The sequence below is a fragment of the Salminus brasiliensis genome, chromosome 1 (assembly GCF_030463535.1).
Source record: "Salminus brasiliensis chromosome 1, fSalBra1.hap2, whole genome shotgun sequence".
NCBI classification, from domain to species: Eukaryota; Metazoa; Chordata; class Actinopteri; order Characiformes; family Bryconidae; genus Salminus; species Salminus brasiliensis.
In genome coordinates this window covers 26353029-26376769 of record NC_132878.1, presented here as the reverse complement: position 1 = coordinate 26376769, position 23741 = coordinate 26353029, and the positions used below count along the sequence as shown (strand labels likewise).

At 40.3% G+C, this 23741-nt stretch overlaps 1 protein-coding gene across 1 annotated transcript in view; it reads right to left on the bottom strand.

Moving 5' to 3' along the window:
• Positions 1 to 277: 277 nt before the first annotated feature.
• Positions 278 to 23741, bottom strand: part of mtnr1c (melatonin receptor 1C) — a 39615-nt gene continuing 16151 nt past the window's right edge. The window contains exon 2 of the mRNA XM_072676500.1: positions 278 to 1195. Within this exon, the coding sequence (XP_072532601.1) occupies positions 336 to 1195 (860 nt within the window). The 3' untranslated portion in view covers positions 278 to 335. The remainder of the gene's footprint in view (positions 1196 to 23741) is intronic.

Genomic DNA, 23741 nt, shown 5'->3' with positions numbered 1-23741 from the left:
TCAATAATTTCGGTGATGTAGACACTAACATGACTGTAGGCCTTTAGGCTGTTTGAGTGATGTGGACAACACAGATAGCAGAATAATGTTGTCCCAAGTGAGGGCCACTGCAGACAAGACATCCCACCCAGAATATGAGATTAGCATGCATGATTGTAGGCTAGCTTTTTGGTTGTTTGGATTGAGATGTAAACCTGTAGTCTTCACCTGCATTGTTTAGCAACGTCTGCATCTGTGTTGAGAGGTTTGACGAGCTCTCAGTAACCCTTGAGTGTTTAAATCATTTGTGGATGCATGGCTAACCTATCCTCCTATGGACATTTATTTTCACCCCCTCACAAGTGAGCCTCCACCAGATTGTTGTTGGTCCCTGCTGGCGACTGTTTGCTCTTGTAGGCGTCCGTGTTGTACTTGGAGCTGTCCGAAAAGAGGGCCCTGGGCGTGCAGAGTGCCAGAAGGATCTGCTTGTACTCGCGGCGGAAGTTCTGATTCAGGAGGCCGTAGACGACAGCGTTCAGGCAGCTGTTAAAGTAGGCCATGAAGTAGCTGGTGACGAAAAGCCACTCTGGGACGTTGGGGGCTACTCGGGCTGGGTCCATTGCCACAGCCAGCCCAATGAAGTTTAGAGGTGCCCAGCAGACGGCAAAGAGAACAAAGACAACAAACATGGTCAAGAAGTTCCGTAGGTCGGCCGCCCGTGCACCAGGTCGTGCCCGCACACGGCCCTTGACCCTGATCACCAGGGTCCAGATGCGCAGGTAGCAGTAAGACACCACGCCTAGTGGAACCAGAAAGTGGACCAGCACCACGCAGACCGTATACGAGGAGCTGACTGTCTGCGCAAACGTGCAAGAGAAGACCCGGGGGTCGTAGGTCAATGAGCCTACCAGGAAGTTAGGCAGAGTTGCCAGGGCAGTCAGCAGCCAGGTGAGAGTCAGGTAGAAGCAGGTGTTTCTGCGTGTGTACAGCCGGTCGTAGCGCAGGCTGTGGCAGATGTAACAGTAGCGGTTGATGGCGATCGCTGTGATGTTGAAGACGGAGCCTATCACGCTCAGGCCCATGACAAAGCCACTCAGCTGGCAGTGCAGGTAGCCCATTGTCCAGCCGTTGTGGAAAATGGCCAGCAGGGCCAAAGGATACGGGTAAAGTGCCACCACCAGGTCGGCCACAGAAAGGCTCACCACAAAGATATTCCCTGAGAATGAGAGGAGAGAGAGAAATGAACACAGGTAATAATGCTGCTGGGAAGTTGCATATGTTGCCACAACGCCCCCTGTTGGCATAAGGCACAGTATTTATTTTTGGTAAACTAAAAAGGTCTACATACTGGTTTCAGTTTTTTGATGGTACTTTACGGATATTGATCTCACTTTATCTAAATCCTGAAACCAAAAACTCAGTCTAACTCTGCTAATTTCAACCCAAATCTTGTTGGGTTAATCCTTGCCTTAACCCTAATAATCAGCTGCGTTTTAAGCTCATGGCTTATTGCAGTTCTTTTGCGCGCTCACTGCTTTATACTATTAATACAGCACTAGCAGATATATTTTGCATAATTGCAGTAATGAGCAAACTTAAAAAAGGGGTTTATAAAGCATATGTCCTCACACAGCAATGTATTAGGAAGACCTTTTCACTTACTCTTATTATTATTATTGTTATCTAATCAGCCAATCTTGTGGCAGCAGTGCAACGCATTACCAGGAGCTTCAGGTAAAGTTCACTCTGATCATCATAACAAGGTAAAAATGTGATCTCAGTTATTTTAAGCATGTAATTATTGCTGGTAACAGACAGGCTGGTTTGAGTATTTCTAGAACTGCTGATCTGCTGGGAGCAATGCCATCTGGTTCCATAAAGCAACCCAATAACGTGTGCATTCCTTTCCCTTTCCTTGATGTAAAGGCTCCCAATATAAGGTTCTTCACACTAACACTTATCAATGACCAAATGGTCAAACTTATCGTCAGACCAAACGGAACTAGTTAAATTAACAAACGGTCTAGAAAATACCCTTAGATCAACCTTAGACAAAGTAGCACCATTAAAAAATAAAATGTTGAGGCAAAAAAGGTTCGCACCGTGGTACAGTGATCAAACTCGTACCTTAAAACAAACAGTGTGGAAACTAGAGCGTAAATGGCGGACGACCAAACTAGAAGTGTTCCACTCTAGTACCCACTTCCACAGCCCGAACTAGAAAAAATTATTTCCTCAGCTAATTGTACAACCTGTACACTCGACCCAATTCCCTCTAAATTGCTAAAAGAAATACTCCCAATTATAATCAGACCTCTTCTAACAATTGTAAATTCATCCCTTTGCCTTGGGCATGTACCCCAAACCCTTAAAATAGCAGTTATAAAACCTTTAATCAAGATATTAGAAAAAGCTGTGGCCCAACAACTCTGCTTATACCTGAGTAAAAATTACATGTATGAGAAATTCCAGTCTGGATTTAGACCAAATCACAGCACAGAGACAACCCTAGTGAAGATGACAAATGATCTCCTTCTTGCCTCTGATCAAGGCTACGTATCTTTATTAGTCCTACTAGACCTTAGTGCAGCCTTTGATACAATAGATCATACTATATTACTAGAAAGATTAGAGAAAATCACAGGAATCACAGGGACAGCCCTATCATGGTTCCAATCTTATCTAACGGGACGCTATCAATTCGTAAAGATAAAAGATTTATCTTCAAATTACACAGAAGTAAGATACGGAGTTCCGCAAGGCTCAATTTTAGGACCGCTATTATTTACATTATATATGTTACCACTGGGCTCAGTTATAAGCAGACATGGCGTTAATTTCCGTTTTTATGCAGATGACACACAGCTCTATATTTCAGCCAAACCTGACGATAAATTTAGACTACAGAAAATGGAGGACTGTGTAAAGGATATAAAACTCTGGATGTCACATAACTTCCTTCTTCTTAACAGTGACAAAACCGAGGTTCTCCTTTTAGGTCCAAAAGACACTAGAAATAAACTGTCCGACTTAATGTTAGACTTGGCCGATTCTTCCATCATTCCTAGTTTAGCAGCTAAAAATCTTGGTGTCACATTTGATTCAGATTTATCATTTGAGCAACATACAGCTAATATTAGTAGAACAGCCTTTATGCAGCTTAGGAACATTTCCAAACTAAGAAACTCCTTATCACTACAAGACGCAGAAAAGCTAGTTCACGCTTTTATTACCTCAAGGCTAGATTACTGTAATGCACTACTGTCAGCAGGAACCTCAATAAACTTCAGCTGGTGCAAAATGCTGCAGCCAGGGTCCTTACTAAAACTAGAAAATTTGACCATATTAGTCCAGTTCTATCAGCACTTCATTGGCTCCCAGTTCTGCATCGAATACAAAATTCTTCTATTACCTATAAGGCCCTACATGGCATCGCTCCTGAGTACCTGCGGGATCTTATTGTATACTATGAACCATCAAGACTACTTAGATCAAAAAATTCAGAAAACCTCAGCAGGGGGAAGAGCCTTTTCTTATAAAGCCCCCCAACTCTGGAATAACCTTCCAGATAATGTTCGAGACTCAGACACCGTCTCAATCTTTAAATCTAAGCTGAAAACTCATCTGTTTAGTTTAGCTTTTGGTAATTAATGGTTGAAGGTCCAGGGGTTCGTGGACCCAGGGAATTGTAGTACACTGAGATGCTGGAGCTGTCGTCTCGCTGCTTACACGCGATCACTCAGGTTTGTTGACGGTGGAGCAGATAGATGCTGGTGTTTTCAGGGTGCTCCTGTGTCCGTGTTACCTTCTGGCTCTCTCCTTTTAATTAGACTGTTATAATCAGACCTGCCGGAGTCGTCAGACATACTATGATGCTGATGCTTAACATTCTCCGCCCTCCATAAAATTCCTCTCAGAACTAACTTTCTCTTTCTCTTTTTACCTTCTCAGAGTAAATGGCCACCCAGCCCGACCTGCTGGAAGATTGCCCGCTGAGGTCTCCTCTACCTGCATCAAACCAGCTGCCACCTACCAGTCCGTCCAACTGGTTTATTCCAGTTTGGTTGTGTTTATACTTCCCAGCTCTGGTTTATTTAAAATAAACCCTGGAGCGATTGCTCAGTTAGTGTGGTTCATTAGAGGAAGTGTGAACGCTGCCTTTTGAAATCTGAAAGCTGAGCAGGTGGATCTCAGTCTGTTTCTATACAAACTCTGGTGCGGTTTGTTTGAAGTATGAGCACAATACGAACCAAAGGCATCTAAACGAACCAAGTGCAGAGTTGTGCACGGGAGCACTCCTGCAGGCGAGTTTTAGTATCAGCCCTGTCTGCTCGCTCCACCAAGCTCATACTCCATCTGCCCATTAGTCTCTGTGCATGTTTCTGTGCCTTATCGTCTTCTGTCTGATGCTTTAGTTTAGCGGGGCTGTGTCCCAAACCACACACTACCACACTTCTACACTGTCACTACTACAAAACTAGCCACCATTTGTGTTTTGCAGTTTAAGCAACAATAATTCTACACAGTAGTGCAAAAGGCCCGCATTTACTCAGTGGAACAGTGGAACCCTTCTTTAGTGCTATGTAGAATATTTATCACCTTCAAACAAGATGAACGCTTTAACCAGGCAACCCCTAATTTTTTTAGCAGTCCAATCTGGGTGCTGCCAGGGATTTTGGGCCCCATGAAAAAATATTACACTGGGCTCCACAACTCTAACAATTCTGCAAAAATACTCAAATAATCATTTTCTGGGACCCTGTTAGTCAGTTGTCTAGAGAGAGTTGGTAGAGAGCGCAGTAACACAGTCTGTTCCAACACTGCTTTTATACAGACTAAATATTTGTGAGTAATCATAAAAAGTTTGGACGTCTGAATTGTTTGCATCAATTTTCAGAGCTTAATTTACTTCCGTTGCTAAATCCTACCTGCAAATTACCAGTGACTTGTTCCTTGAAGAAAAGGGAACTTTTTTTTTTATACAATTGAACTTATTATTATTTCCACCTTGCTGGCAGCCTACCTTTGTACCATTTAAGGTCACTGGACTAAAAAAACCTAGAAAACTTTTGATCGGTAGTGGAGAACCATTGCCTTTAATAAAGAACCTTTAACAAAATCCTCTGTTTTAAGATATAGGACTTTATTGAATAAAAATATATATATTAAACAGCTCTTTTAATATACACTGTTATTCATGCGTTATAATGGGGTTGAAGACTAACTACATTATAGTTGTATTTTGAATAGAGTAAAGGAGATAGGGAGATCGAGAGAAAGGCAGAAGAGACATGGAGAAAGATGAAAATGCCATAAGTGCAGCACTCAAGCAAATGAAGGGCAGGAATAAAGAGAGAAAGGTGAGACTAAGAGCCTCTCTTCTCTCCCTCTGTGTGTGTGTGTATACTCTGAGAGCTCTAGAGGAAGAAACATGACAGTTTATTTAAGAGCGATTCAGGGTTTTCTTTGAATGTGTGTGTGTGTGTGTGTGTGTGTGTGTGTGTGCGTGTGAAGAGGTATATGCTTCTTTATATTTGCATCTCCATCTGAATTAGGCACTTGTTCTGTCCACATTTAATGATGAATGCACCAATAGAAATGCTCAAAAATGCAAAATGACCTTGAAATAAAATATTTCACATCAACTTCCATTGAAAGTTAAGAAGGGCTTTCTGCATATACATATATTGGCCATACTGACTTGGCCATTTAAGAACATTATGTTTCTTTGCCTTAAGAAGCTCTAGGGTTGCTTTCACGATTTGTTTGAGTCATTATCCATCTGTGCAGTGACACACCCTCCCTTAACTTTGCCAGCATTTGACTGAATCTAAGCATATCGCTCTATACACTTCAGAATTCATCCTGCTACTTCTATCAGCAGTCATATCATCAATAAACACCAGTGACCCAGTTTCCTTGGCAGCCTTGTAGGCCCATACCATAAGGAATGAGGAATCATAAATGAGATATCATTAACCTGAAGATACAAATAGAGGATAGAATATTCTGGAGAAAATCGTATGATTTGTTTTGCTATGTAAAATTGTATGCCTGATAAAGAAAAAAATAAAAATAAATAAAATAGGGCGACTATGTAAAAAAATAATAGTAGTAATTCCAGAAAAGTTAACCCCTTAACTCGGCAAGTCTTATTATACACTAAGGTGTGTTATTCAGTAACTACAGGGACTTCTGTACAAACTGGTTTGCTATTCATTGGTGATAGAAGTTTGTGATAACACTCCCGCCCATCTGCGATCCATAGGCTGTTTAAGGAGTTAAAGCAATATTTTGATAAGACTCTTGAATTAAGGCTGAAAGTCTCCAATCACATCATGACTGCTTCATTTCAAATCCACTGTGGTGTAGTGAGGCAAAATTCTAGTCCAAATACTGTAAACGCCTTTGTGTGTGTGTGTGTGCGCATCTGCGTGCATGTTTGGAAGTCTATATGAAATAATGTGTGTGTGTGTGTGTGTGTGTTTTGCATGTATGTCATATTGACAATTCACAGATGCCCACCTTATTAAATTATACCATACTGAAAAACTATTATAGAAAACCAGTTCTGACTGCTAGCGTTACATTAACCACCATCCTCTCCATCCAGCACAAAAGGAGAGTGTGCTTCCTTCTCCCGCTTACACAGACATATACACACACTCACGCATGGTTGTGACAGATAAGTGTGGAGTCCAGTGCAGTGTGTGTGGATGAGCTAATCCTGTCTGAATCCTCTCAGTGAGACAGGTTAATGGGGTGGCTGGAGAGTGGAGAGACAGACACATCCATCAGAACGCAGACAAGTGTGTTTGTGTGTGTGTGTGTGTGTGTGTGTGTGTGTGTGTGTGTGTGTGTGTGTGTGTTTGGGTATGAAAGTGCTGCTAACAAATGTCTCGGGGCACAAAGGTGTGGGGACATTCACACACTTAGCACTTTAAGAAGTGCCATCAGTGTCCTGCTGGTGAGAGAGCAACATGAATCACAGTGATGATGTAAAAATAGAGTCTAGTCATTCTAACAGTGGTGATGATGACGTGACAGTGGAGGTGATGTAACAACGGAGTCTCATCACTGTAACAATGGTGGTGATGATGTATCAGTGGGGTCAAGTCAATGGAGTCACACTGCTATATCAATGACATAACAGTGATGTAACAGGGGGATCTAGTCACTGTATTAATGTTGCTTGATGATGTAACAGTGAGGTCCAGTCACTGTAAGAATGGTGATGATGACGTGACAGTGGAGGTGGTGTTACATGAAGTCTCATTACTGTAACAATATATCATATGTATGGTTGTGAGGATAGAACAACAGTCTAGTCTTTGATTAGGTTGTTGAACCACACTGAAAATTTCAGAGCCACATACAAGAACATTTCTGGGACCACGCAAGAGCCAACTTTGCAGTTTTAAGTGATAGTTGAAATTGCTCTTAACTTACATGTAGACATACCTGAAGCTTTCCTTTTGCAGTAAAGATAGAGTTTATTATAGCTAACACCTAATGAAAGCTCATTACCACCAATAATTAATGAACCATTAACACTAATCAGTATGACAGACTGATAGCACACTACTGACACGCTGTGACACTGACAAATGTCACACCTCAAGAAGGGTTTATATATAACAGGGTTTATAGATAACAGTGTATCATACAGTGTCAGAAACCACATTAGCAAGACTATTGGAGATTACTTAGCCTTGTAAAGCCTGAACCATCTAATAAATGTCTGCAAATTAGAATGTTTTAAATCTGGAATGTTTATCTGACCTTCTGACCAATTGTTTAAAAAAGCACATTTTGTGTTGCACTTCAGACATATGGAATTCATTGCTCACAGCATGTAGAAATGAAGGCTGAAATGAATAATTTCCAACGTAGAAATCTATATGTAGTTTCCTGGTGCATGCAGTGCACAGATAATCCACCAGGGAGCAGAAAACATATATCTGATTAAAATTTTGTATTTATGTAATACTTATTTAATCATTTATCCTACTATTGTTATTATTACTGTTTTATTTAGTATTTATCTAAGATAATGATTTATTTTGTTATCATACTGATGTTCCATAGGTCTCAAAAACACAAAAACACGAAAAGTTTATACACTTAGCTTTAAAGGGTTAGGTAAAGGGTTGGGGGGGCTTTAAGGCCTGTATGTCCTTGCTGCGATCTCTCTTAATACAGCCTGAGAGGTCATCTAAAACCTGTGTCCTGCTTAGAGAAAAATGCTGCCAGACTGGAGTGTGTGCGAGAAAGATACAGAGCGTGTGCATGTTAGCGCTTAGTTCTTTCTGGGGACCAAATGTGTTCATAATGATTAAAACACAAACTGTATTTCTGTATCACAGAGGAAGTCTGGCTGCTCTCCAAGGCTGATCTTTCAGCTGCTGGAGTTAAGGTTAGCACTGTAACACAGCAGCATTTACACACTCACACAGAAGATCACAGAAATGCCACACACACCCTAATACACTCCAAAGTGTGTAAAAGAGAGTCTGTAGCACCGTGTATGTGTGAGCTTCTGTGTATATGTGTGCATGCGTCTGAGACAGAGGACGGATGCTGTGCAATCACCTGGACATGACGCCTAAAGTGAATTAGCCTGCACAGTGTGTAATCCTTAGCACTGCTCTGAGTGCTGACCCTCAGCGTATCCCCACACCCATCTGCACTGTTCTCTGATAAGCTGTGCGCTCTTGCCCGTGTGCTGCACTGCTGTCATATGATCAGCATGACGATTAGAGCTGACACAGCTTTTCTGTGCCCATTCAGAATCCAACAAGTGCCTGATTGTCCACTTTTACCCTTTTGGAAAGTCAAACACAAATTTTATATTGTGAAAATTAAATATGGCTATTGCTGATAACGAATTGCGCTCTGCTCAGCTAGTGCAAGGGGTTATGACAGGAAACACACACACACATACACACACACATTTTACTTTTAAAAACCCACATTTAGCTAACAAGCAAACACATTGTTGATACCAGCAGAGCTTCTGTTTCTTTTCCTTAAGGACGTTTATTTGCCTAATATGCAAGTGGTTTCAATTACAAATAATATCATTACATAAACTTATTACAGAGACGAGCCGTCTGTGTTTCTAACTTCTAACTTCCTAACCCTGATGGTTCCTTCTCATGAAAAGAATTAGCCTTGCGGCTGACTTAATCTTTATATCAATGAAAAAGCTAAATGCTGCTACCCAAACTGTGGTTGTCCAAATGGATTTCCCACTAAACTGATTGGTCTTACATAATGATAGTCACATGACAGATGATCAGAACCCAAGGAAAAACTGGTCTATTAACCCCTGAAAGTGTTAGTCCACTGAAAAAGGTTTCTAAATCACAGTGGAAACATGTCTGTAGTCCTTAGCTTACCAAAAGATTCCAGAAACTAATATGCCTAGAACTCTGGAACTCTTTATTTCCTCAACAATAACCAGAACCTGTGTATAAATGTTTCTATGGCCCCAGAACTCTTTAGTAACCCTGAAAAGATTTCAGAAAAGATTTCACTGCAAATAATCCATAAAGAATCCAGAACTGAAGAAGAAACATGCCTGTAGTTCCAGAACCACAATGCAAACTATTCCTAGTTCTTGAACACTTTAACCTCAAATGGTTCCAGAAATCAAGTTTAAATATGCATATAGTTCCAGAAGTCTTTAGTTCCTCAAATGTTGCCAATAATTTCAGAATATTGAGTGTCTCAAAGGGTTCCAGAAACAGGTCTTAGTTCTTGAACACTTTAGCTCCTCAAAGAGTTCCAGAAACCAAGTGGAAACATGCCTGTAGTTCCTGGAGTCTTTAGTTAGGTTCCAAGTGAGAGTGTGCTTATAGTTTCCAAAGTCTTTAGTTCCCCATAATGTTTCCAGAACCTCAGTGTAAACAAGCCCATAATTGTCAAAGTGTTTAGCTCCCCAAGGATAATCTTAATTCTGGTATTGGAATCTGGTTCCTCAGTAGTAAGTATAATAGTGTCTACAGTCCCCAAACTCTTTTAGACCTTAAAGAAAACTCACTTATAGTTCTTTAGAAAGTTGCAAAATGCACTGTATATAGTTCCAGGAATCCTTGTCTCCTCCAAAGGTTCCAAGACCAAAGTCTTATTCATTCACTTTCATTTGGGGTCAACAACTCGAACTCGTTCCTCTGTGTAACTGTGAGTCACATCTAGTGTTCACAGAGATTCTAACTCAGTCACCTTACAAGCTCAGTGCCAGCAGGTCATCAGATCAGATGGTTTAATGTAGAATAATCATGCTGGGTGCCGGGGGCCGGGGCATCCCAGGCTGATCCATGATGCAGAATAAAAACTCTGTCTACTCCTCCACCCCTCCATACCCTCCAGTGATGGGCTGCGGACAAGAGTGATGGATGAGTAAGACGGAGAACAAGTACGTCTTTATCAGCCAAAGATCATGCATTCACTCCGGAAGACAAATGCAATGAAGACCATGTAGAGGGGTGGGGGGTGTGGAGGGAGGAGACATCGCGAGAGAGGAAGAGAGAGAGGGTGAAAGAGAGCAAATGAGACGGTGGGACACAGACATAGATGGAGAGATTATAGAGAGAGAAAAATGACAGAAAGGATAAGCTAGATGGAGACAGACAAAGAGTTAGAAAGAGAGAGGTAAATGTATGTACAGAGGAAGTACGAAATGGAGAGAGAGAGGAAGAGCGAGGGAGAGAGTGAGGCTAAGAAAGAGAGACAGAAGAAAAGAGCAAAAGGTCAGAGTGAGAGGGAGTCTTAAAGAGTGAGAGTGAGAGAGAGAGAAGAAATGTTGCATATGGGGTAGATCAATATATCAGGGGTACGTGAGTGAGAGGGCATAAAAGTTGGTGTGTGGATGTGTGCTTGTGGAAGCCTATGCATTTGCGAGGGTGTATATGTGGGTGTGCTTATTGGATATGTATATGTGAGAGTGCGTGTGTGTGTGTGTGTGTGTGTGTGCTGCTCATGTGTCAGAAATGAACATGCAAAATCTTCAGTAATTGTCTGAGACGCTGCTGTTTATTTCTGCTGTGAAACGCACTCCTACTTGGGCCAGAGTTCATCCCGGCAGGCGAGTGGGCCAAATAAAAGCTGCTCTCCGGTGAATTTGATAAAAGGCCTAATTTTTTTGATTCTTCTCAGCTGCTTGTGGTGGTGGAACTGAACCTCTGCAGCCTGTACCCACTAACATCCCAGTCGCTCAGCGCAGCCTGAGAGAACAACCAACTCATTGCGCTGAAAGTGGTTAAGCCTGAATATCCTTTTGACATAAAGCACAATTTTCCAGAGTCAAAAGGGGTTGGAAGTGAGGTTGGTCACAAATGTTATTCTCCAGCTGTGAGAACAGGCTCCCTAATGGACCCTGAGATGGGAGATGCCTAGCTAGTTAGCTTCCCCTGCTAAGCTAGCTAGGTAGAGAGAGAGTCCTCTTGTACAAGGAGGCACTCTACAGACCAGACCGGTGAATACTGAGTCTCTACCATTAACTGAATAACCTGGGTGCATGTGGCACACTAAGGGTAATCCTCGGCAACCAGCAGCTGGCCCTAGCCCTACTTAAATACACCAGCCCACAGGTGTAACACATTAACCAGACAATGAACAGTCACATGACAAACAAAACCCGAAACCAAAATGGCGACAAGGGCTGTCAACCCAAAAGTCCATTTCAACATAAAAGTCCTTCCTTCGAATGAACCCGACATGGTAGTTCATCTTTTCCTGTGAGCCGCGGTCCGGGACCGCCTTTGGGGCGGGCGCGGCGGAGCGGGCGTGACATACTGGCAGTTACAGCAGATAAAAACACCCACATTTATTACCTATAGGTCATCCTATCCAGGATTTGCACTGTTTTCCAAGCAGTTTTATATGTATTGTGCTTACTAAAAAGGTCAAAAGGTCAATCTGTATGAAATCTCCTTTTGAGACCCCACAGCTATTCCACATCTTACAATCTCATAACTTTGGACCCCAGTGATCACCACTTGCAACATAATTGTTGTCAGCCCATTTTCTCTTGAGGGAATCCCTGATGTTCCATTTCTTTCTCAGATTAAGTGCAGTTGATTACACGAGCCCTACTGGGAATGAATGAAAGAACACAAGTGTTGACTCTAGCAGCAGAAATCATTGACCCCTGTACAGACCTAAAGAAATGCTGGGTAAAGCTGTTTATAGGACAAAGCAGAAAAATACTCAGTATTGCAAACCCATAACATTCGATTTGCTGACTGAAGGTTGAAAAATCGCTCCATCTGTAACGTGACTGCTCACTGTTAGCTTGCTAGTTAGTGAGCTGAAGGCACATAAAGACACACCGCTGGTTTAAAGCAAAACTGTACAGACTGCACAGTTTCTGTGAGGACGTGTTTAATACTGTATTTAAATGAGGCTTTGGCATGGCCCAGGCTGGTGCTGCAGAATGTGTTTGCGCACTAAATTTGGCTTTCAACTCTGCCACAAAACGAGCGAGTGTGTAAAAAAAAAAAAAAGAGAAATGACAATACTTAACAAACAAACAGGCGACCACAAACTGCTGGGCCTGCTATGCCTCGAGCCATGGGGCCTGCAAGGTTACATAAACGTATAATACGGAGTCAAATAGCAGTAAAGTAATTTCACACCGGCTCCAGTTTGGAGAGTCACTCTGAAGAGCTCACAAAGGAGAGTAATGACGTGTAGAGAAAAGAGCTCCAGGAGGGAAGCTGTGAGGACGAAGAACCACTTGAAATAAATTCAAAGAGATGGCAGCTCTTTTAACCACTGCTGTTTCCTCCCTCAGCGCTTTGGGCCAAAACCTTCAAATAACCGGCCAAGGATACCATTGGTTAAAACCACCAACAACAACAAAAAAATAGACTAACGCTATCAAATGACCTATTTTATGACGCATGGCCTAGAGAGGCGTGTGTTTGTGTTGAGTGTGAGCTGTGAGGGTGCCGGCACACAATGCTGTCAACCAACCGCTAAGCTTTTAAACACATGATGGATTAGATGTCAACTATGATACGTTAGCATTTTCTGAGTGTTTATTTTTTTGTGCTCGCCACAAAATCCACCCACTGCTTCATTTCTCCACCTCAATAAACTCGCTTTTCAGTTAGCGCAGTCAATTAGCACACCCAGACAGGCCCAAAACAATCAGGCAGCAGCAGGCAATTAAACAGATGACTCAGCTAATCATTAGTGTTGGAGTTTTCTAACGAGACTGGAAACTTCAGTCGATTTGTCTGGCAGATTGTTTGGCGCTTGAAGGTCAATCTGAAATCAAAACGTCCAAAACCGGTTTCTCAACCCCCTGGCTATGGGTCATATCATTTTCCTGCTATGCACTCTTTAGAAAAGGGGGTTTCTCAAGAGTTCTTTAGTCCAGTTCATTACTTCACTTTACTGTCTGCATTATATCCAATACAGGGTTGTACAGTACATTCCAAACACTGATAGGCTAATTCTCCAGTGCAGTAATAGGTTAAGACGTGGGACAACAGTGCAACGACAACAGGCAAGACACGAGACAGGGTGCAAAAGACAATACATACAAACATGCGCATGTACATGTGCAAATGTGTGCATGAAGGCTGGGTGAATAAAGGGCATAATAATTCAAATTATATAAATAACAAATACAATAAATAAATATGTAGAGCAGCGACGTGTTGTGCATGTAAATGGAGTACAGTAATGCTGAGGTCGACCAAGTCTGGTGTTGTAAACAGCATCACATGTCACTGCTGTCCAATGAAAAACACGCACCCCACTTTTTTGGTCCATTTTCAGGACAGAGTTTCCTCTGTCATTTGAACTCTGTAGCTGCTCTGTACACTGTAAATAATTCTGGATGAATTATAAGAAAGAAGAAATGCTTTAAATAGCTCAGAATAGACTCTTATTTTACATTGACTTCCATTCAAAGGCATGACATTTTTGTCTTTTCCTGTAAAGTCACCATTTTTAAGATACATGTTTTTCGCTGAACAGCGATGATATGCCAATGAGGTGCAAGTAATAAGTACAGCAGCTTGGTGTTCAGGTAGACAATACAATACACAACTGCGAAGTGTATAAAACCAATAATTCAGTTTTGTATAATGTGTTGTTGACTGTGAAAAACAGCTCATTACTGAGGTGTTGATTTTGCATATTAATGACCACTGCTCATAATTGTCATATCCTTTGAGAGCTACTAGGCGAGAAAGGGACAGAGACAGAGAGAACAAACAAGAGGACAGAATAAAGTTCCATCAGAAATGCTAATGTGGCAACAAATGAAAGCAAATAGCACCTCTTAACACATTCATTTCATTGATGCAATGCAACTTAGTTGCTTGGCTTTCATCCATTAGCATTTCTTTCAGGCCTACTTCACAAAGCCCCTCCCAGTTATTCACTGAAAATCCATTTAATCCAGAACATGATATATGCAGGAGAGTGCTGTGAGTGCAGGGATTCTATACTGCCTCTGTGGAGATTACATCTGATCTCAAAAGTTTTATATAGAAATCTGTTCTCTCTAGGGACATAGAAACCTTTTGCTATGCTGCCCTGACTTGCTGGCTGATGGATGTTTTTGGTAAAAGTGGCACACAGTGTGCGACGATCCCGGCCTGCGACTCTTTGCTTTCTCTGCCGCTGACTCGGCACATCTGTCTGGAGTGAGCTGCGAACTGGATAACAGAGGGCTTTCGGCGGAGTTAAATTTGTCAGTTGAGTGGAGTTAGTCGCTGTGTTTTGAAGGCTGAGGACAAACAGAGACTGCTAATGAGATGGCTACGCAGGCACACTTCTTTTTTTATTTATTCCTAGAAGTACTGAATCAGCTGTTGCAAACAGAGCAGAAAACTAATAAAGGAACTGTTCAATGAAAAAACGTACACAATTTCCCTACACACTCCAAATGTAGTCAATTGACTGCAACTGCAACTTGAGCAACTGCATCGTACTGCTTGAGGCTAGCTGTTAGCTAATGGAAGCTCCACTAATTAGCATTAAACTGCATGCCTAAATCATCACATTGCTTATATGTTTTTGACACTGTATGGATGTATGACACTGTTATCTATAAACATATGCATAAGTATATTAGCATAGCTAAAAACAACAGTAGCATCTGCTATCCATAGTGTAAATGCTTTAGTCCATATTTATTAGTTGGTTTTTCTGGCATAGACACAACTTTTAAGCACAGCCCACATGTTTTCGATAGGTACAGGACTGTGTGAAGGCCACCTCTGATGTGTGTTTGGGGTCAGTTGTCTTGTTTGGAACACCCAGTTGTGTTTCAGCTGTCTAGCTGAGTCCCAGAGAGGCCAACTGTGGCATGCCAGGGGTTCGAACCTGGGTTTTACACGATTATAGGGCCAATGCTTAGACGACTGCACCACATAGGGGCCTCAACTAAGTACATTTGGTGAAAATCAGTTTACAGTTGTGGCAGATGACATCATGGAAAGTCTTCATGTCTTCATACAAGAGACCCTGGGTGGGTAGGAGGGCCGTCCCTCTCCCCATTTCTAATGTATATTAGCTGACATTACAGAGGTAGCAGTAAGCCTTCTCTGAACGTGTTAGCCAAGCCAGTAGTTTTCCCCCAACCTGAGGCTTTAGTCTGCAACAATGTGTCTTGATAAAAAATCACTAATAATAATAATATTATTAACTAAACATGCTGTTAAAAGTAATTGTGATGTATTTTGCATGCCTCCAGATCCCCTCTGAATGTCTGGTCCAACCCTAGGTTACCCCCCTGCTCTGTGCTTTGTCGGATTCTGGTACTGGAATCTTGATTCTAACTTTGGTGGACATCAGTTTCCATAGCAACTTGATTTTCTTAAGGACAGCAGACACCTTTAAGGAACGTAATTACCCCTAACCTTCAAAAACTTAACGCAGGAACTCTTCGGCGAAAAAGGGTGTGAGCTGTCACCTGGGGAAGATTTCTCTGGGACCAGAGTGTCAGTAATGATGAACGGCTTTCATCCTTCTACATCACTGGCCACTCTGCAGCTTCCCTCATCGCTGCTGCAGAGACAATTTCACACGCTTATTTTATACCAGACACATCAGTGGTGAAAATTACCCCTTCCATTATCTGGCTTTCCATCTCTCTCTGCTGGGCCAGGAATTGGCAGGATGAAACACTGAAGGTTCGCTGTGTCTCCTGTGCGTGCTGTACGATTACAAAGGCTCGTTAGCAGGGGGACAGATCACTGCATTAGCCATTACTCCCTCTACCAACTTGGCTTCTGTCGCTACCACTCACACATACATTTCAGGCGCTTCTTTTTGTTCCACATTCAAAAGCTAAAGGGTCCATATGAACAACCAATTTTATTCACTTTTTGGAAATCTAAGAGTTGGATGTTCTTTATAATGGTTATTAAGGGCTCATATCTTGGAAAAAAAACATAATTTTCCATTCTGTATGTTAAAATTAAGTTGCAAAAATTGCCCCTTTTGAATTGAATGACTCAATTTTTGTTTTCACGAAAAAACAATGCAGTTACACATATATCCACCTATCCTATAGCAGTTTAGCCCCGCCCACTTATACTAAAGCTATATGGAGTGTATCAGCCTGGAATGCTAGTTGAAAGAGCTACAATACAGGGCCAAACACTCTTACAAATAAAGGTTCTTCCAGCAATGCAATTAAAGAACCATACACTTTTTGGTCTCATTAAGAGTCACGTGTGCAATAGAGATTTGTACTTAATTTGTACTTTTCTCTAATGCAGTATTCCCAATCACAGCATTTTGTAGTTTGCAATATTACCAACCATAACAATTACATTATTCTAAAGACATACCCAACATTTGCAATATTGCCCAAATCCAGTTTTCTCAACATTTACATATGTTCTCTAAAAAATATATTTCCAACCACAGTACTTGTAAAACCTACAACATTGTTCTACTCTTTAATAAAAGGATCTATCACTAGATAAATTCCAGAACTCCATACAGGTCAGGTCTTTTCCTATGTGCACCAGTCAAGGAGGAATTCTTGAAAGCAGACTGAAAACACTTAAACATTGAACATTCTTAAATAATGTAAACTGTCGCTTACATTAGGGATATAACCATTCTGAAAATATTAGATACCTGTTTTAATGCATGAATAAAATATCTCTTAATGGTCTTCAGCATTTCAGACGCTACACCTTCTGCCTCTTCTGTCTTATTGTTTGGCAAATCCCAAATCACCTTCTCTACTTCTCACTACTGAACTGATGTGTGGTGCGTAAATAATGGAGCTCATTCCAGCTTCTTCTTGCCGAGCTGGGCTACCAGGAAAAGCAGATGTAAATTCTGGTTGGCAGCTTACCATTTAACATGGGGACAAATTACTGCATTACTCACTCACTACCAGATTGACCTGCCACATACACACACACACACACACACACACACACACTATATGGAGTGCTTCAGCCTGGAATGTTAGTTGAAAGAGCTACAATACAGGGCCAAATCATCTTACAAATAAAGGATGATTGCTTCTAAAGGTTCTTCCAGCAATGCCACTGAACAACCACACCATTTGTGGTTCCATTAAGAGTCGCATGTGCATGCAATAGAGATGTGTGTACTTAATGTAAGTTTTATTTATTTATTTATTTACTTACTTACTTACCAATTTAAAGATTCTTGCAGCCTTCAGTTTTATACATCTATTTATTGTTTGGGTACACTTCTGTTCCTATCACTCACTCAGACACACACACACAACTCGCCACATGCATTTTATGTTTGTATAATAGGCACACATCACTCACAGCATGCGTTTTTTATATCCATATACTGCACACACACTCACAGTTCTGTTCCCATCACTCATACCATTCAACACAATGTACATACCTCATCACACAACCTCTATTACAGTCAGTCACACACTCTTCTAAAGCCCTTAGACCTGCACTAGTATGTATCAAATATGCTGTAGGAATAGGAACAACAACAACAACAAATATTGTTATTTATATTATCATTATTATTATTATTATTATTATTATTATTAATATTAATAATAATAATAATAATAGTAGTACTATTTACATTGCGAGTGCCCGTGTACAGAGTGCTGTAACTTTTGTTTTGGACTTTTTTCTTGTTGTTCTTGTAATAATAATTAATGGAAAAAATATGACATATATTGGCTGTCTGCTGTCCTATAAGAGGGGTGGATTAATCTAGCACTGTCTTAGCAAACACAACAGAAATCGAAACTATAATCAAATCCATTGTGTGGATTCATCAGTATTACTGATACAGAGTGTTTATTAGTCTTTTATTTATTTGTGTGCATAAAGCATTTACTTCTACACTGTTTGCCCAATTGTTCTTGCATCAGTTTGTTGAACGGACAAACTGTAGAGCAAAGAACACCGAAAAACAAAGGATTCTGTTGGTTTTGAATCTGTCAGTGAGCTCTCAGAATGAGTTCTTTTGCAGTATTTACTGTTACCATCTTACTGTCTTCTGTATGTAATACAAGATACAAAGTGACAAGTACACTTTTATAATGATTATTGCTGTATGAGTATTACTTTTTTATTTTTCCTTTATTTCCAATATCAACCACCACATAGTAGTGTCTACACTCAACCCAAGAATAAAAACTGCTACCACTACTACTGTCTGAACCTCTGCTAGGTGCTTACAGATGATCTCAGTCTTCTGAAGCATTGTGATTACACTGAAATTACTACGGAATGCAGTAGCTCAGTTAATGTGTTTTGGTGATTAACCCGCTGCTGTGCTGCTCCAGCTGGGTGAGCAGGGATGTGCGTAGGAGTTTTCTGGAGACAGAAGAGAGTAATGCTGAACGTCAAACTCACAAACCCACAGCGCTCACACTGAGGTGCTGCTGCTTTGGGTTCATGCTGGAAACCCGCATATTGATTTTTAAACATTTCATGTGTTCAATGTCAGTCTTCAGCTCAAGTGTTCCCAAAATGTTCCCAAAGTTCAGCACTTTTTCATAATATAGTGTAGGCAACATTTTAGCACTCCAGCTTTCAACTTTTTAAGATTTTGTATTCTTTCTCATGTTGTATTTGTTTTAAGCAGCATGATGATCATTAGGCTACATTGTATTTGTTTTAAACACAGTTTGCTGAACATTAGACTATATTGTATTTGTGTTAATCACAGCCAGATAAATTTTAGGCCATACTGTATTTGTTTTAAACACAATAGGACGAATGTTAGGCTACAAAGCTTGTTGTAAGCACAATGTGATGTAAAGAATGAACAGTCATTAGTAAAAATGAATAAGCCCTAGTGTTTAATTGGCTGTAAGACAAGTCTGACAGTTTGATCATCTAATAGCAGCATGACAGCATTGCTCAGTACAGGGCAGTTATGCTTGAGGGTGCATATCTGATTTCACTGCTGGACTCAAACTTCGAGCTGACAGCATGAACGTGATCCCAGCCTTTCCACACAAAACACACACAATGTCCAACACTGAAGCCTACAAACATTCCTCACATGAGCACACACACACACAAGCGTCAGATATGACCATATAAGAGCATGTGGAAGCTTGCGTGTGTGCCTCAAACACACACCTGCACGAGCCTATTCTCTCTAAATAACAGTCAACAGCTGCTGATCTAACTGCACACATAATGACATAGTGAGTGTGTGTGAAAAATAAAGGTGGGAGGGTAGAGAAAGAGAGGGGAACATTTTCTAGTATTTTCTGTAATGAAGGTATGGTATGAATGTAATGAATGATTAGGTATACTACGATGTGGAATAAAAGTGAATAAACCTTTTATTACCTGCAAGAATGATACTGAATGCAGTTGATAGTGTGTAATGCAGTTCATGAGGTCTCTTAAAATAGCTTTTATCTAACTCTAGTAATAAAATCATACGAATCATATGAGCTCCAGTAATTCATTGTGTCATACAACTGGTCACTGTGGATGATCATTTTAATGTGTGCTGGAAAAAAACTGGAAACCTTTTGGCTTGTACGTAACATTAAATAGAAGTCAGTATACAGATGCTGAAACTGTAAGAAAGTAATCAATGCTGTGTTTATTGTGTTTATTATTTATCTAAATTACAGGGTACTATAATTCACAATCTAACTCAATCAAAAGAGCTGAAACTGTACTATAGAGTAAGTATGAGTACTGTATCACAATCTAACTCAATTAAAAGAGCAGAAACTGTACTGTAGTGAAAGTATGAGTACTGTATCACAATCTAACTCAATTAAAAGAGCAGTGACTGTACTGTAGTGAAAGTATGAATACTGTATCACAATATAACTCAATTAAAAGAGCAGACACTGTACTATAGTGTAAGTATGAATACTGTATCACAATCTAACTCAATTAAAAGAGCAGACACTGTACTATAGTGAAAGTATGAATACTGTATCACAATCTAACTCAATCAAAAGAGCAGTGACTGAACTATAGTGAAAGTATGAGTACTGTATCACAATCTAACTCAATCAAAAGAGCAGAAACTGTACTATAGTGAAAGTATGAGTACTGTATCACAATCTACACCAATCAAAAGAGCAGAAACTGTACTATAGTGTAAGTATGAGTACTGTATCACAATCTAACTCCATCAAAAGAGCAGAAACTGTACTATAGTGAAAGTATGAGTACTGTATCACAATATAACTCAATTAAAAGAGCAGAAACTGAACTATAGAGGAAGTATGATACTGTATCACAATCTAACTCCATCAAAAGAGCAGAAACTGTACTATAGTGTAAGTATGAGTACTGTATCACAATCTAACTCCATCAAAAGAGCAGAAAGTGAACTATAGTGAAAGTATGAGTACTGTATCACAATATAACTCAATTAAAAGAGCAGAAACTGGACTATAGTGAAAGTATGAGTACTGTATCACAATATAACTCAATTAAAAGAGCAGAAACTGTACTATAGAGTAAGTATGGGTACTGTATCACAATCTAACTCAATTAAAAGAGCAGAAACTGTACTATAGTGTAGGTATGAGTACTGCATCACAATCTAACTCAAGTAAAAGAACAGAAACTGTTTTATAGTAAAAGCATGGATACTATATCATAATAGAACCCAATTTAAAAAGCTGAGAAACGGTACTATAGTGAAAGTGTGAGTACTTTGCAGTGACTAGTGGGCAATACTGGCCTTTGCTATAATAATAATATTATTAATAATAGAATATATATTTTATTTTGCATTTTGAAGAATGAAAACATATAGAGTCAAAAGTATGTTTGTTCTTCTGGAAAATGTAAGAAATGTAACATGACATAAAAGTATTAAGAAAATATAATGCACAGTATACCCACCTGCTCAATACTAAAACCCTGGAACAAAGGAACAATATACTGAGGTAACTGAGACTTTTCCAAACCATGAAAGCTCCCTGCTATAGCAACAGATGCCTTAGTGCTCAGCACTAATGCTACATCTATTTTAAAGCAGTTGTAATCGCTAGCGCTAAATCTATTTTAAGTTTCCGACTAGTGATGGATGACCTGCATTTGTCACACCGCTTGACTCGAACTCCATCACGCGTGCCAGCTGCTGTCTCCTCGAGACATTTTAAAGCTCATCACTCACAAGCTGCTGTCATAAACCTGTGCCAAACGAGGAGATGAGTGTTTGATAAAAAGTTCCCAGGTTACAAATCCCACCAACAAAATCACAATGAGCAGCGGAGCTCTGATTTTAGAGACTGACAAGGTTTGCTGGGAGGCATGATGCTTCGAAACAAGAGGCCCAAATAAATTGTGAGCATATTTTCCTTCATTTCACTGCTGACTCGTTTAAGTTAATTACACATGGCCATTGACTTTTAACACATCATTCCAGTAATTGCATTTTGCATAAGAGGCTTAAATTCATATTGACAATAACTAAATTACCAACTACCGTCCCCAACTACAGCTTCAGCATGTTAATATAAATATACCCTAACATCATAAACTTACATATAGCATTTTTGAAATGAACATCGATTAAAAAAATATGTAATAAAAATGATACATCTACAAGTCTATATACAACTCTGTATATATCTACAACTCACTCTACAAGCTCTATCAACCTACTGCTCTATCAACCTACAGCTCTCTATCAACCTACAGCTCTGTACCTATCTACAGCTCTCTATCAACCTACAGTTGTCTACCTATTTACAGCTATATCAACCTACAGCTCTCTCTCTCTATCTATAGCTCTCTATCTATCAACAGCTCTCTGTCTATCTACAGCTCTCTGTCTATCTACAGTTCTCTGTCTATCAACAGCTCTCTGTCTATCTACAGCTCTCTATCTATCTACAGTTCTCTGTCTATCAACAGCTCTCTGTCTATCTACAGCTCTCTATCTATCTGCAGCTCTCTACCTATCTGCAGCTCTCTATCTATCAACAGCTCTCTATCTATCTACAGCTCTCTATCTATCAACAGCTCTCTGTCTATCTACAGCTCTCTATCTACCTACAGTTCTCTATCTATCAACAGTTCTCTATCTATCAACAGCTCTCTATCAACCTACAGCTCTCTATCAACCTACAGCTCTCTACTTATCTACAGCACTCTAACTATCTACAGCTCTCTACCTATCTACAGCTCTCCATCTTCCTACAGCTCTCTATCTACCTATCTACAGCTCTCTACCTATCTGCAGCTCTCTACCTATCTGCAGCTCTCTATCAACCTGCAGCTCTCTACCTATCTGCAGCTGTCTATCTATCTGCAGCTCTCTACCTATCTGCAGCTCTCTACCTATCAACAGCTCTCTGTCTATCTACAGCTCTCTATCTATCTACAGCTCTCTATCTATCTACAGCTCTCTGTCTATCTACATCTCTCTATCTACCTACAGTTCTCTATCTATCAACAGCTCTCTATCTATCAACAGCTCTCTATCTATCAACAGCTCTCTGTCTACCTACAGCTCTCTATCTACCTACAGCTCTCTATCAACCTACAGCTCTCTATCTATCAACAGCCCTCTGTCTATCTACAGCTCTCTACCTATCTGTAGCTCTCTATCAACCTGCAGCTCTCTATCTATCTGCAGCTCTCTATCTATCTGCAGCTCTCTATCAACCTGCAGCTCTCTATCAACCTGCAGCTCTCTATCAACCTGCAGCTCTCTACCTATCTACAGCTCTATCAACCTACAGCTGTCTCTCTCTATCTACAGCTCTCTACCTATGTACAGCTCTCTATCAACCTGCAGCTCTCTACCTATCTACAGCTCTCTATGTATCTACAGCTCTCTACCTATCTACAGCTCTATCAACCTACAGCTGTCTCGCTCTATCTACAGCTCTCTATCTATCTATCTATCTATCTATCTATCTATCTGACCTTGACCCATTTTGATGTATGGATTTGCTGTATGATTAGTGTTGGTTGGGGAACAAAAGAGTGATGGTCTACACAGCTTCACACAGGCTTCACAGTTTATGCCCTTTTCAATAGCCGTATTGTTAGAACATGTTGTATGGGATGGCCTGCACTAAAATTACACATTATACCTCCATAAATGTTGTGAATGTCATGTGTCAACATGTTTAATTTTGTTATTGCACTTTAATTAAAAGACTTTTAACCAGTTTGAGATTCATATTTTTTACAATATTTCAGTACCTTTTACATATCTGCCATTTACTGCCTAATCATCCTGCATTCTGCAGTAAACTACAGCTTTTTCAAAAATATCACATACATTATATTTTCATTGACAAAACTTTTACA